Raw genomic sequence first — 15,903 nt, 5'->3', positions numbered from 1 at the left:
AGAGGGAGCGAGGTCTCAGCATTCTATGACCTGTAATAATTACTCTTTTTTCCACAGTAAGCACAAAGGACATTTCAGATCCTCACATTTTCCAAGGTGACTTACCATGAGTGCGTGAGGTAGGTATCCATTGGTCCGGGACTGCAGGCCCACCGTGCCCAGGGCAGCTCTGACATACCTTTCAGGACTGGGCTTGTCAAGGGTTGGCTTGCGGATTTTGGACATTTTTGTTGCCACATAATAAGGTAGAACGCTCTGCACACAGGAAAACTCATGTTAAGTAGGGAATGCTTTCAAGATTAACTTACAGATTCATCAAGGATCTAAAGTAACTGGAAATCACATAATTTGTACACTGAATTCTAGCTTAAGCCAGCTTTATTTTCAGCTCTAAGATCACAATGGGATCCCAATATAAGATGAAAAACTTTTTAATCGGATAAACCATGGGTCGTATTTGGACATAGTTCAGTTGTCTCCTGACAGCCAATATCACCAGCTGGAGCCCCAGAAAAACCACTCTTGTAAGCATAGGGTTGAAAAGCCATTCTTACAATTTGTCTTGTAAGTACAAAACTTCATTCCAGTTGTTAAATAGAAAATGCTGCACTGTTGCTTCTCTGTAATAAACCCACAGTATTTGCTTGGGAAGGAGGTGCAGACCCAAGACAGGAATTTTATAGTAAAAACTCTATAGTTTGGCACCTGTACGAAGGCAGGAGGAGGAATGAGAAAAGAATGTCCAGAGATTCGAGACACAGAGCTTGTAATTCCACGGCAGAGCTCAGAGAACAGAGATTATCAATACCAGAGTGGAAGGACAGAAAGAAGGATCAAGAAACAGAGCACAGTTAATGAGCTTTTATAGCAATGTTTAGAAGCAAAACAGAAAAGTGATGCTGGGCCTCAGAACTGCCTGTAGTGGAGAAGCAAGCACAGGTATATGTTGATGGAGGGATGCTCATAGCACAAAGGCACATTCATAGTAGGGCAAGATAGACCTGGAGGATCCAAAATCTCATTCCACCTATCCCAACCTCATGCTGCTGGAGAAGGAAAGGGAAATGCACATGTACAGTAGGAAGCAATGCTCTTTCCTTGTGGTCATGGTTTTGGCAATGCTTTCAACTTGTCCTCAATTTTTGCCTCTAAAAAAGTAATCAAGAAAGCCCTGGTCTACAGCTTTTACATAGATATTAAACATACCATATCTCAACATGCCTAGAGACATTGGAACTTTATCACTACTTTGACAAGGACCTCCTAAGACAGACAGTGGCTCCATCAGTGATTCAATCCATCCATCCATCCATCCATCCATCCATCCATCCATCCATCCATCCATCCATCCATCCATCCATCCATCCATCCATCCATCCATCCATCCATCCATCCATCCATCCATCACTGCCCATCTAGTGAGTGCTCTCACTGCTGTACCTTTACATCAAGTACTTGAGAAGTGTGTGTCCACTTCTGCTACACTAACTCATCTCCAAATGAGAATACCATCTCAAAAACTATCTTTGTTTCAGTTTGTAAACCTGGTTCCCCGTGTTAGTCCCTTAAGGAACAACCACACGTGCCTGACCTCAGAAACACCTGCTGTTGCTCTCAGCAGCACTGCAGGGAAAGTACCCCTTCAGTTCTCATTGAGTGTGTATCCATGCCATAGCTGTGCACATTTCAATGGAAATTTTACTACTACAAACAGGAAACATTGGTATGTCTGCTCATTCCTTCCCCTGAGAACATGAAAACTGTGCCCTTCTGTCTATAAATAGGACTTTCAATAATGAGTCCACTTTCAAATGGGAAGGAAAAACATGGAAACCTGAACTTCAGAAGTGAAAGCAGCTACTATTGCCTTTAAAGTCACCAAAAGCTACAAATGTAGCACAGGTACCTCATTTCAGCTCCAGAATATGAATTGCATCTGTCTTTATGATTTATTCTCTTTCTCTGCTCAAAACAGTCTTCAAAAGTGAACTGCATGAACCAGTTGTAGCAATTGATAGCATGAAGGGGCAAACAATTATGCATGAGGATACTTGGAAAAGCAAGCACATGGTAGCACTACTGGATTGATCCACAGACTTCAAGGCACATAGAAACATGGGATTACACTCCCATGTTTTTCTTTTCCCAAATGCACTCCAGAAAACAAAAAGACAGGTACTTTATTTCAAATACATTAGATTTATCATCTTGGTATTAACTAGACCTTATTTTAACAGATATCAAGAGACCTGCTGAATCTATTTAGTTTTCTCCCCTTGTTCCTTCTCACAAGGAATTCAGAGATTCATAAACTACATCTAAAACAGGAATAACAAATTTTTTAAAAATTCACAGCTTAAAGCCTTTCAGCATTTTACATTCAGACGGATTTAACCCACACTACCTGGGCAAATAACTCTCCTTATTCAGGGAAAGCTTAGCCTGCACTGCAGTTTCAAAACATGCCTTAAAAGTAGCTTATGTCAGTACAATGTGTCTTGCTCACTTAAAACATTTGCTACTGCTTATAGCTCTCTGATGCTTATTAAAATTGGCTCACACTCAAAATTGGGTTCTTGAATATTATTTGGATGTAAGAAGTCAGATCTCAAGTCCTGAATAGTCAAGTCATAAGTCCTCCAAAGCCAGAACAGCTTGTTTACACAATTTTATCACCTTTTAAATCTTTCTTTTTAAAAGGTAAAAAGACCGAATGTTGCCAAATATGTTTCCTTCCCTTTCCAATGTGGGAAAAAAGAGACTGGGGGACATAAAAGGAATACAGAAGAGTTACATCAACTAAAGCTGTCCTGTATAGAAAGCAAAACAGCCAAGCTAAGAAGCTTCGGAGGAAGTAATGCCATTAGACATCAGTTTGGTGACAGCACACTTTTGTGAATACCTGGAGATAGAGCTGGGCCTGTTGACTGTTGTGAAAAGGAAGCTGGTGGTGACATTTTACCTAAAATTATTTCAATGGTAGTTATGAAGATAAGAGCCAAACTCTTCTTGGTAATGCCTGATCAAATGACAAGAGGGACAACTGTCAATTTTGGTGTAGACTGTCAGACTGGGCATTAGGGAGAAAGCCTTTTTAGTAGGAGAGCAATATAAAATTCAAAGAGAATGTCCAGAGAGCTGACAGCACCCCTGCACTTGAAGGTTTCCAAGATGCAGCTGGATAAAGCCACAATTAGCCCATGACCTAGTGCCAGCAGCAATCCCACTGCTAATTGCTATGCAATCCACCTGCTGGGAGAACAGGAGGTTAGGGTAGAAAGCTTTCTGGTAATCCTTTTAAATGAACATTTTCATTAATTTATGGTCTGGTATTTTATGTAGTGAATACAATAAAAGAAAACAGATAGTGCAGCTTTCTACTGCTATACTTCTGCTATGCATAGTAATGAAGAATAGAGGGACAATGCCAATAACTAACAGAAGTTTAAAAAGGGAGTAAAAGAAAGGGTCAAAGAAGCAATAAATATTTTTCGACATACTAAAAGAGCAAAAATTTCATAAGAATCTGCAGAAATCTTTCAAGGTGAGGTCCTTCCAAAATTCTTGAGAAAAATCATTGTCATCTCCTTCCTCATTTCTCTTCTTTTATCTCTTTTCCCCATGTAAAAACATACAGAGTTTAAACCTATGCTATTACTGTGCTGATTCTGAAAAATTAAGCAGACCTGTCAGCCAGAAGAGTTTATTTTAATCCAAAGATTGCAACACTGCAACAAAAGCACTATCAAAACTAAGCTTCCAGAGATGGTAATCCACTTGAGCACGACACATACTTGAGATTGATATGAAGAAACTGGTAAAATCCCACCAGCACTTTGTTTCTGGTTTTCACACAATGGTTCTCTGCAGGTGTTGCAATGCAAAAGTTAACTTATTTCAATGCTGATGATCTAGCTGGAAGGGCAAATCTGGAATTAAAAGTGTAATGCTTCTGAAGGTCATAGAGATGTACTTCAAAAAATCTAAGAGGGATGCAATCTTCCTTAGGGATTGAAGGAGATAGGTCAGCTACTCTTCACAGAAAGGTACCTGTAATATTCATTAGTGGCTTATAGTGACTTAGGCCGAAACACGAGGACAAGGACATGGACTGCAACAAAATTAGCATAACAAATTGAAGCTGTGACAGCTATTGAGAATCAGACCCACATAACTCAATGGCAATTCACTGTCTACATTTAAGGTATAAAAAGCAGTGCTGTCAGGAATTTACCATCCTATGCCAACACCAGAGTCACAAAAAGACCATTTGCCATAATCTGTGAAGCTTTGTACAGGAAACACAACTGAAGATACAGAAAGTTAGATTTAATTCTTCACTTGTTTATAATCCTAAAAATGTAAGACACCAAAACCTTTTTTCCTAGCTTTTCTACACCCAAAGGCTAGAAACCTTTCCTATACTATGTACATTCACACTGTGCTTAATGCTTTTAGCCAAGCATGGGTTATTTACCTTTTCAGTCTCAACAGGTACTCCATAACCATAAATGAATAGTTCTTGCTCCTCCTTCATTCTCCTCTCAAACTGCTAAGAGTACTATTTAGGCAAAATCTGGGGAGGAGGAGAAAGCTGTACACAGAAACAAGATGTAACACTTCTTTCTCCTGCAACATCTGTCCCTAAGCGCCCTCACACTAAAGTAACCTATGAACAGCTCTGCCTAAGGAAACACGAGAAAACAGAGGTTAGAGGTGGTACCACAACACAGGCCCCAAAAAAAAAAAAAAAAAAAAAAATATCACACCATCTTTATTGTCAGTGAAGCCATGTGTTGAAGGAGCCTGTGGTTCAGTCTGTTGACAGACTTCAGCAGGAAGTCCATCCAGAAGACTTGATATTACTGATGTAGGAAAGGGCAATACTCCACCAGTTCCTTGAGTCTCATTTTGAGACTATGATCACAGAGGGGGCCACACTGCATGTAGATGAAAATTATTGAATAACAGCTGTCTGACAGTGGAGCTAAATCTGCCAGTAATATAATTTGAAAGACACTGAAGAGAAAGAAGTAATCAAGAAAGGTAGAAGTGAAGAGAAAGCTGTAAGGAACTTGCCACACGGTAAACATTGACCTGCGGCAGGACAGTTTGGAGCTAAAGCCCTCTGAGAAGTAAGTAGGAGACATGAAAAAAGTTACTCCAAAAAAAAAAAGTTACATGAAAGTTACTCCAGCTAAATCCACTTCAAGAACTGAGAGCACACAAAAAGACCCTGTACCTGTTCAGAATGCTACCTTTTCATGCATCCTTTATTGCTGCACACTGTTTTAGCTGCACACCCCAGAGTGCTAGGGCACTGAATCAAGCACCCAAAGGGAGAAGTCAAGCTTTCAGAGCTGTACTCCAAGTTATAATGCTACCAGTATAAAACTGAACTCAAGCAGTTGGAATGCTTTCAGGGTCCACCTTCACTAGCTGCCTCTCCACTGCCAACAGATCCCAAAACATACAGCTCCCCTTCAGACATTAAATAGAAAGTTTAAATCTGGGTTTACAGGAGGTTCCCATTAAAGGGTTGGTGACTGCATGGGAATAGCACACCCAACAACTGTCTTTTTTCTTAATGCAATCCATTCTCAGAAATGTGACAGGACATTTTCTGGTGAGACGTCGTTGTTTTACTAAATATATTTAAAAGGAAAAAATAATCTAGCACATCAAAAAGACAACATAGCCTTAATCCAGTAACAACTTCCCTATAGCATTAGCCAGTAATAAGAGTTATGTTCTTTTATATGATGATTACACAATTACATCAGGCAACTTCTTTATCTTTCATAAAGCCTTTGAAATGGCTTTGAAAACCACCACACAAAACAGAGGAATTAGAGGCAGGGTCATAGCTAATCCTGTTTGTAAGATCCCTAACTGACCTTCAAAAAGAGATACAATTGTCTTCACAGTACAGGTAAGATTTCATACCACCTTTTTTAAACTGATTCTTGCTCTAGAGAGGTTTAATCAGCAATGGGAGGTTTACTGTTTGTGACCAAAGCTGGAATTTTCAGCTTTGGAAGAAACACTGAAGAGTATGTGAGAAGTGATATTAAAGCAAAATCCTAAAAAACTGTGAGAAACTGTCTTGGTTTGCTTTTGTGCCACACCAAAAATAATTACAATCAAGGAAGGTAAACAAATGGGGAGGGGGCAAAGAGTGGGTATGAAGCAAGACTCCTTAGCAATATCAGTCAGTTGCACATGAAAGATCTTTGAGTCATTTTTTTTTCGTTCTTCAACTATGCTTAGATTAGCAGTTGATTTCCTGATACTGCAGGGATTCTACTATTCCAGTCATTCAACCTGTTACCCATGGAATGCCTGTACAAATGCATTCCACAAGTGTATTCCAGTAGATGAAGCTCCACAAAGATGTCTTCTGCACTACTGTGCACAGTTTTGTGGAATATTTTATCCATAAAGGTTCAATTACCACCATCAGCTAAAACCACAGAAAACTAAACCATGTCTTTTGTTGCTTCAAGACCAATGGTTTCAGAGTAATTTAAGAAAGCTACTAATGGGATCAAAGGAAATCCTTATCCTTAATCTGTGTCACACACTCATGAATAAGAAAGAATATGCTGATTCCTTTTTGTTGCCAAGACACCAATGTTGCTGTGGCAACCACACTTAGATGAAACAAACTACTCACCTGCACAATGATGCCCTTGCTCTTGTATTCTGCATGGAGGCCCTGGGAGAAGTAATCCACAAAAGCCTGGAGAGAGAAGGAGGGAAACATGCAGCATTCTACACGTTACAATGGAAACTTTAGTTTAACAGTTTTGAGTAAGAGTATTTGAATTACTATTTGGAGTTCCTGTTTTCTAAGTGAAAACCCTAGGTTTTCAATGAAACTTGGCATACAAGAGCAATGCCATTCAAATAGAAATTCCATGCCTATGAAGTATTTTTACAGAAGCAAGGCTCAATCTAGACAAATAAACCCCTTTTTAATTTAGTCAAAAAATGAACTCGATTTGTTAAATAAAGCCTAGTTAAAAGAGGAAAAGACAACTTCATGTTCACATTGCTCACTACTTATGCCATCTTCTTGGATATTTTTAAGAGTGATTTAATTGGGTTTCTCTTGTGCATGGTTTTTAGAACACAGTGTTTAAACACTTAGTCTTCTGCCTTTACACTTCTAAAAAATGCCACCCTATGGTGACACTTCTTCCTAATCCTCAAGTCCACCTCCACAGATTCTCTTCTAAACTTTTGGAAGTTTTAGAAATTGCAAGGCTGAAAGTTCAAAGAAAGAAGTTAAAGGGCTTAAAGGTGGATGTTAGCACCTGCCTTCAAGGTGCTCTTAAAGCTGATACAGCTGCCTCCTTAACCCTGCCAGGAAATATTGTCCTAAGGAAGGCTACTCAGCAGTTTAAACCAGTGCAGATTCCCACTTCCCAAATTCTTCTAAACCACCTTTCCACCTTACCCTGGTGTCCACTGAGACAAAATACCAGGTTCTGCTATGGTTCCTTGTTTTAGTGGAGTGATACAAGCAAGGTGAATGGAGTACCTTCAACTGAATGAATTAATTAAATCATCCCATCCATGCTTGAAGCTAAAATAAATATCAAGTATTTAAGAAGCAGTTGCTTCACACCAAATTCAAGCCAAGCAGCAAAGCTCTAGTACTGCATCACCTTTAAAGTCTTCCTTTGGCCACCATATCCCCAGTGGTTTAACACAAGTCCTAACTGAAACCACGACTCACAGTTTGCAGTGGCCAGTGTTTTTCCTATCAAGGCCATCCTACTGAATTCAGCCTAAAAAAGAAGCAACAGAAACAATCCCATACTACTGGACTTTTTCTATAGACAATCTTCTTGAGAATACTTGGAAGATCTGAACTAAAACTGGGGTTTGCTGTGTAGCAGGTAGGTCCTTTTACTCTTCTTCTTCAAATTGCATATATAAGGTAGCAGAAGGCTCCTTAAACTATAAAGAGCCAATCTGTTATTCAGCTGCTCTTTCTTTCTTCTTCTCCCCTGAGTATAAGTTCATAACAAAATTCAGTACTCAACATGAACAAGACTGAAAGTCTGGCCTAGCAGCAATTATTCAAGTGAATCCTCTGAGCATCCTCTTGCAATAGGAAGGCATCTGCATGGACATGCCAAATAGTTTGGTGCAGGATCTGAACACAGCAGGCAGGTACATGTGTAATAACTGCACAGATTATACTGATAATCAAACAAAAGAACTATATTATGTTAATGGAAGTGCTTTGATCATTCAAATTTCTAACTATTCCTCCATGACAAAAGTCCTGATGTTAGCTACTGCTCCAGATATGGAGATGAAGTATAAAGGACTGTCTTCTTTACTGGTTGCAAAGAGCTTGCTATAAAGAAAATTTTATATGAGAAGAGAAAGCAACTTCCAGTATACAAATAAGCTTTGGAGTTTGGCCTCTTGAAAAATTTCTTTCAAGACAAATGGGGTTTTCTACCTCCACAAACTCAAGCCTCCAACAACCTTGAACCTGAAGTCTTAAGAATGCTTTCTAAGTAAACATTCCCTGAATAAGCAGATAAGCATTGCATATTAGAAAATTTCTTCTCCTTGGACATCGAAATATCTAATCCAAACAGAACAGGCATGGGGGTGAGGTGGGAAATGATATAATCATATTTCAACTTCTCATTAGCATTAATGCAGATAGGTAAACCTGTCAAAATATAGCACTATGATTCCTTTAAAAGAATCTCATTTCAATGTAGACTAGGGAATTCTCCACAGGAAGGTTAAATAGTTAGACCACATTTGTTCCTGATAATTAGTCAAAGTCATTGACATACACCTGAAGGGTATTATGCTTTAAATCCCCTTTGAATAGATGAGGGGAAAAAAAATCCCTCGAAACTGCAGATACAGTCTTTCTATAGCTGCATTAGGGGAGTCACTTTCATGCTTACTAATCTTGCTGTAGAAGATGGGCAGTGCTGAGAATAGGCAGGTTATTCGACCTATAGCTCAGTTTTTTAAGGAGAGGGGAAGAAATATTTCAGATTCCCATTGAAGAAAGAAAAGACTAATCAAAGCAGTGTAAGGTACATCAAAAAAAAATCAGAAGCTCAATTGATTCCATAAAGCTGAAGCACTGCCACAACAAAAGTGATCATTTGTATTAAAACAAAGAACTGTCCTCTCACGAAACAGCTATTTCAAGGGGAAATTTTATCAGTTAAAGCCACTTCAGGCTTCTAAACTTAAATATCCTCTCTTTTAGTATGAATAAAATAGTGTGCATCAACTCCCTTCTGGGAATATGAAGATGTTACTAAGAGTCTAGAGGAAATGTGAGTCTGTTCTGACATGAATGACACTACTGAAGGTTTCTTCAACCTGTCAAGGTTCTGCTTAGATTCTGAGATGCTTGAAATATTCAAGGTAATTACCAGGTACAGAGGAAAAAGCTGCAGTGCCATACTGCTTTAATACCAGTGTAAATGTCTCCTGCATTCTGTTTTATCACATATACCTCAGTTTCATGCTGGGTACCCCTATTCTGTCTTTATGGCATTCACTGGAGATATTTTTAGGGCAACATTCTGGAATCCCCTGAAAATATCTTTGGGAAAAAAAAACCCATAAGACCAGAAAAAAGACAAAACTGTCCTGGTGACACAAAGAGAAACCAGAGCAGATGAACTTCAGATCATACAATCAGCACAGAAATTACGGGAAATTTCAAAACCAAAATAAGAAACTGTGTTAAGCTTAGTCAATGTCCTTTCTCAGCTTTACACTAGGTTTGCTTGATACATTAGTATCCTTTTCCATGTAAAAATGGGATGCATGAAGAAATACATTAAATAGTCCTTTGCATGCCAGTAAACCCTTGCATTCAGTTTTCTCTCAACCTTCCAGCTTCCACTATTGGAAAAACTCAAGACAGAAACTCTGCACTTTTAGTTCATGAAAGCACCACTAGATGGACACCAAAACATTTATTCCTGTAAATGTTGCCTTATGTTTGACACTTGATTTCTGTGTGGAAAGGAACACTTACCTTGGTTGCAGAGTAAAGAGTCAGAAGTGGAGTTGGACACATCCCTGAAGCTGATGCGATATTCAGGATTATTCCTTTTGATCTGAAAGGAAACAAACATACATTATCATGAAATAAAGAAACACCTTTCATTGTTTCTAAAAATTAAAGCAAGGCTAAAAAAGCCCTTTAGAATGCAACTGAGATTAAGATCTGTTAAAAAAACCCAACCAAATCCTGAACTGAAATTCACTTTATGCACACTTAGAAACATCCAAGCAGGTGGTATAAATCAGGAACAACTCCAAGGTCAATACAGCAAGAGAATCAAAGTTGTATTTATATACACATATACATTCACACCCAATGAGCTAAACTATGCAAACCATTGAATCAAGCAGGCACAAGTTCAAAATGAGCTTCAAAATCTTGGGATAAAATGGCAGAAATGGCAAGACAGTTTTGTTCTATGATTTACACTTTGATAATTCCTTTACTCTTCTAAAGATTACTTCATAATGGATCTTCAAGATAGCAAGCATCTGAATCTACTGCTCAAATATGTGTTTTAATAAATATGGAAGATATTAAGTGGATGAATACAGAAAATGGAAGTTATCTTACAGCTGTATTACAGTACCACTGAAGATACTCATCAAAAGTATTTTGGTAAAGGTACCCGAAATTAGCGACCACCTGCTCTGTCAAGGTGTTCTAAAACATGTGCAGGTAGGACAGGAAGGCTCCTGACCTCCCAATACAGAGTGATTTGAGCCATATCTATTTTTGAGACTAGTTTTACCTATAAAACCAGACATATTTAGAGCTAGGCAGAAAAAATAATTAATTTGGAAAGCTTCATGCAAATTAGGGCAATTACTCCCTTAGAAGGTGCTGCGAGACAGTCCAACATTGTGAAAGACAAATCTCTACTTCTTACCCTGCTGGAAATTCAAGCCAGTTTACCTCAACATAGCATAAGTATGCCATGCTCAATGCAGTGAGAACACTCATGCAGGTAGACATCACACAGCTCAACTAATGCAGGTTCACACGAGTTCCCATTGTATTTCATTAACCAGGTATACCCTACACCACTGCTGCCACAATCATTTAAGTAACCATCTTAAAAACAAACAGTAAGTTAAGTCACTGTTAAAAATTTAAAAAATATAAATTATTTGGAAATCGTGACAACAGATTAAAACCAGCATGGCTTGTTTGATTCACACTTGATACAAGTGTGAATTACATCTGTGACTGATTTGTCTCGAGGAATGAGATGGCAAATGTGACAAAAGAATAATTTCAGTCATTCAGGATTTCAAGCACCTTTGCCAAAGTTCATTGTGCTTTTCAGGACATCCCTGCAAGGCTTAGTTGGTGAAATAAAGTATAACATGGATCAAGATACATAGCATAGAAAGCATAAGATCACAAATTAATCACGAATTTTCATGACAGCAAAAGGTTAACAGTGGATGCTAGAAGTTTTTCATATCAAGACAGGTGGTGACTGATATTTATTCATGAGCTCAAATGGAGATTAGCACTGAAATGAGTATTTATGCATTTTAAGAGATTATCAGATTGGAGAATACTATAAGGAACTTTTTAAAAAGCTCAGGCTGCTATGTGAACAGACTACAGAATGGCAGATGAAAAATCAATATTAAGAGAGCATCAATAACCAACAATGCATACTAAAGAAAAAATTGTGATTCATCACAAACCTTGCAGGACTTTAAATCAACTGTCTCCTCCATGAAAAACCTGGACAAAGGAGTTCCTTTTGTGCAGCAGTCACCAAAACCAACCAAATAAGAGGAAGCTGGGAATGGCAGGGACAGATCCTCCACCAACACCAAAATCTTGTTTTACAGTCTACAAACCATCTTTATACCTCCAAATACAGAGCAAAAATATTAAGAAACTGATGATTTAAGAAAGAGGAAGAGAAGGGAAAAAATCCATCCTGATACATCAATTTAGTTATTTAAGAGTATTAAAAGCAGCCATGGTAAGAGTGCACAAACTAGCAAATGAAAAAGATCAAGATCTTGATTTATCCTTTCAGAATACAAAAGAAAGATGACATTTATTTAAACGAAAGGCTGAAATTCAGATCCAATAAAAGAAAGTGCTCTTCTCATATTCAGACTGGGGAATACTTGCCACAAAACTTAAGTGAGGACAAAAGCTTAAGAGGATTGAAAGAAGGATAACATTGATATGGATAAACACGAGCCTCACGTTTTTAGAGCAAACTGAAGCTTCAGAAGAGAGGCTGACATTCAGGCTGCAAGCACAGGTCTCGCAGCATCTGGCTGCACTGCAACTTTCTAGCAGGAGTCGTGACCACCACCTAGATGGAGTGAATTCATGGTTTGACCCAGTGAAGAAAGCCCTTTTGGAAATACAAAACACTAAGAGCAGCCCCTTGCAGAAGCTCTGTGCATTGGTCTCTTTGAAGCAGTCAGTGCCACTGGGGATTTTGTGGTTTGTATTTTTACATTGTAAAGAAAACATTCCTAACCTTAAAAGCTCATAATTTAAAACCCTCAGATAAAATGAAATCGAGAAGCACATAAGTACTTAAGAAGCACTCTCAATTACTCCAATAACAATTTGGCTTCTTAGAGGAACTGCAGAATAAATGTTTTTTGGGAGGGATCTGATTAATTATTCAACCATCAGTGTGATAAAAAGAAATTTTGGTTCCATCTAATTCAACTGTGCTGTTAATGGGGGAAAAAAAAACCAAACCAAAACCAAAGAGAAAAAGTTGTTTAAGATGAAGAAAGCCAGGCCCACACCCTCACACCTCCCTGTCATTCTACCTTAAGTGGTCCAGCACCAGGGAGGCTATATTTAGCCATCTCCCTGTTGCTGTGGCAACCAGCGCCCGCTCCAGCTGCATGCCAAGTGGAAAGAGCAAGCTTCTTCTGTAATGTAATTATGCACTTGCTACTTTCCTGGCAATAAATACGATAGTTTGGTATTTGTCTAGCAACAGCCAACTGATTTTGTGGTGGTGGTGGCTTTTTTTGTTCCCAAAGACATCAAGCCTTGATTTTCAGTTCTATGAGTTTCCCATCTCAGACAGTAGCCTGAATATTTATACTGGAACTGCTCATTTAAGTGTAATAGGAAGCTTCAGGTAATAAATTGTCACTTTAAGTGTTCAGAGCACAGGAGAGAAGTCACAGCAGATAATCTAAACGCCATTACCAGAAGTGGCATTCATCTAATGCTGCTGTGTTTATTATAAATAAAAAGTAAAAGGCATACCAAGATGTAGCTTTGTTTTCTCTTATCAGACCTGGATACAAAGCATTCAAAGTGTGTTCAATTTTTGTATTTATCTTGCAATATGTTGTCATAAAACCAACATTCAAATACACAAAAGTACACACTAGAGCAAGCTGCAAGATGCTGTAGCACGCTACGTCACATCTATCTACTCAACATGCTCTCCACCTTGAACAAGTGAGGAATGACAATGAGACTCTTAGTCTAGCTTTATTCTTAGAGTCTGGAGCTCTTTATCTAGCCTGTGGTCCCATGTGAGAAATATATGCTTGACCTAAAGAGCAGCCGAGTCCAGCTCCAATCCATTCATGCCCTTGGATTTGCTGGACATCCATGTCCTCCTGTGGTTACAGACTCCTAGTGGTGTTAATGGCCTGTGAGCTATGACTGTGCAGGATTTGGCAGCTGCAGGCATTGCTTCTGTGCACTGCAAACCCAATCAACTTCACAAAAATCAAACAGAAAATGGAAGCTTTTTCAAATATTTTTCCCTGAGATGGAAACCAAGGCTGCAATCCAAATGGAGCAGTCTTTTATCTTCCTTATATTCAGGAAAAACTTCAAGATGCATACTTATTTTTTTAAACCCCCTTTTCTTTCCAGGCTTCTTGAACATTTATCCTTGGAATCCCTGAGGTAGTCATGCAGTTAGAGAAATAAGAGGCAAGACTGTGTGCTCAAGGGCAGTCACAACCAGAAGTCAGCAGGATTCTGGTTTGCTGCCTTTCATTCAAATCATCTTACCCATGTGAATGTGTAACAGAAAAACCTATACAGGATATTCTCTAAGTAGAGAATACATCATTCTGTCCTGAAAAGCTTAAGAGATAACTGCCAAATGGATAGCTACAATATTTCTTTAAACAAAGAAGAAACTGAGGCAAGGAACTGTTAAGAGTTTTAAGTTCCAAAACCTAATAATGAAACATTAAATCCTCTCAAAACTATAAAGGTTTTGGTGTTGGCACCTTCAGAGGACAGTGGTTTTACAAAAAACAAATCCCTTTATCTATCAAAAATAGTACAAGGACAAGGAACAGCTTCTGACCTACAAGCCCTGAGTATGTATCACCCTCATACTATAATCCTCACCCTCTACTCCAGCTTCATTGTGAAATATTACACTCCTGCCCCAGAGCACAGTCTTGGGTCTTTATTTCTTATTCAAACCTCTTTACATGAAATAAACTTATTCATATCTCCTGACTGGCTAAGTAAAAATCGTAGCTCGCCTGATGTGCTGGACACTGACCATTAGCTCTGATAGTTTGCACCCAGGAAGAAGCTTTGTTTTAAAAGTAAAACATCTGTGCAACACTTGAATAACTGGATTCTGGCCTGCAATGAAGACCCAAACAGTGGGATGACACAAAATAAACCTTTTCCCCATCATCTTTGCTATATTTGGAGGCTTGCCCCATATACAGACTCTTCCTGCCGCATTCGTTTGCACGGTTCTACAGAGTTCTCTGCAGAATTGTGAACACAGCTCAAACCTGATCCAGGGCAACCCTCAGCAAGACAGGGTTAGCACCCCAAGAGAGAAGGCAAACAGCCAGCAGAGACAACATCGGCTGGAAAACAGCCTGGGGGGACTAAATGGAAATCGTGAACCTTTTGGTTTCACCTGGGAGCTAGCTGAAAAGTCAGAACATGTCTTCCCTGTCTACAATGGTGTGTTATTCTAAAGAGCTGGTCTCCAATTCTACTTTTCCAAATGATCACAGCCTTTCCTCAATATACCTCCTACTGTATAATGAGAACATATTCTTTGCATCCATTTTACTTACAATGACTTAGAGAAATAGCCTTAAGAAGGTTATTCCCAGGAACTGTAACCACCCCCTCAGAATAGCAGGTTGTTGAGTTAGTGCTGATGAGTCAGACGGGCTTTTAAATTCTGTTCTAAAAGGAATCACCACAACAGTAGAGAAGGGAGAGGAAAAATAAAAAGGGAATCGAGTGGAAAAGGCTTCCACCGTCTGATGATTCATGCACCATCAGCGTGACTCACCCAGCATTACTCTGCCATTAAAACATGGAGACTAGGCTGATTAGTCACAGTAATGAATTTTTCAAGAAAGGATTCTCCCCTATAAATAATGATGACTTTGTCTGGATAGTGTTAGTGTGACTCACCTTTCCAGCATGCCGGGCAGCACCAATCGTGTCATCTGCAAAAGGAAAACATTCGTGATGGCTGAGAATGCAGACACCAGACAGCCAGAGAGCGAGGGAAGCCTCCCTTCCTCCCAGGAGCAGCTGCCACCCCCTCCACCCCAAGCACGGCTGGGGAAGCAGAGACCATACTTTGCGTGGGCAGTTTATTTTTATTCTACCTGGATAACTTGGCTCTGTCAAGTAGTGTGTGCACTGAATCTGGTGAACCCATCTAGCTAGTAGCACAAGAGTAAATAAAACAAATGTCTTCACCACTCTGCAGCATCCATGGCCTCTAAAGAACCTTAAAACACCAGAGTACTACAGTACATGCAGCATCTTTCTCTCTCTGCAAAAAACACCTGTCTTCCTCAAGACTGACTAAATTTACCACCTATGCCAAGATT

At 39.1% G+C, this 15,903-nt stretch overlaps 1 protein-coding gene across 1 annotated transcript in view; it reads right to left on the bottom strand.

Annotated features, from left to right (window-relative positions):
* Positions 1 to 15,903, bottom strand: part of HSD17B12 (hydroxysteroid 17-beta dehydrogenase 12) — an 81,072-nt gene that overhangs the window by 1,726 nt on the left and 63,443 nt on the right. Inside the window, 4 exon segments of the mRNA XM_079308485.1 lie at positions 106 to 255; positions 6,677 to 6,742; positions 10,046 to 10,127; positions 15,476 to 15,510. Of these exon segments, the coding sequence (XP_079164611.1) occupies positions 106 to 255; positions 6,677 to 6,742; positions 10,046 to 10,127; positions 15,476 to 15,510 (333 nt within the window).

The sequence above is a fragment of the Erithacus rubecula genome (assembly GCF_903797595.1).
Source record: "Erithacus rubecula genome assembly, chromosome: 6".
Taxonomy (NCBI): Eukaryota; Metazoa; Chordata; class Aves; order Passeriformes; family Muscicapidae; genus Erithacus; species Erithacus rubecula.
The sequence above is the reverse complement of the archived record's forward strand: the minus strand, read 5'-3'. Positions and strand labels throughout refer to the sequence as shown.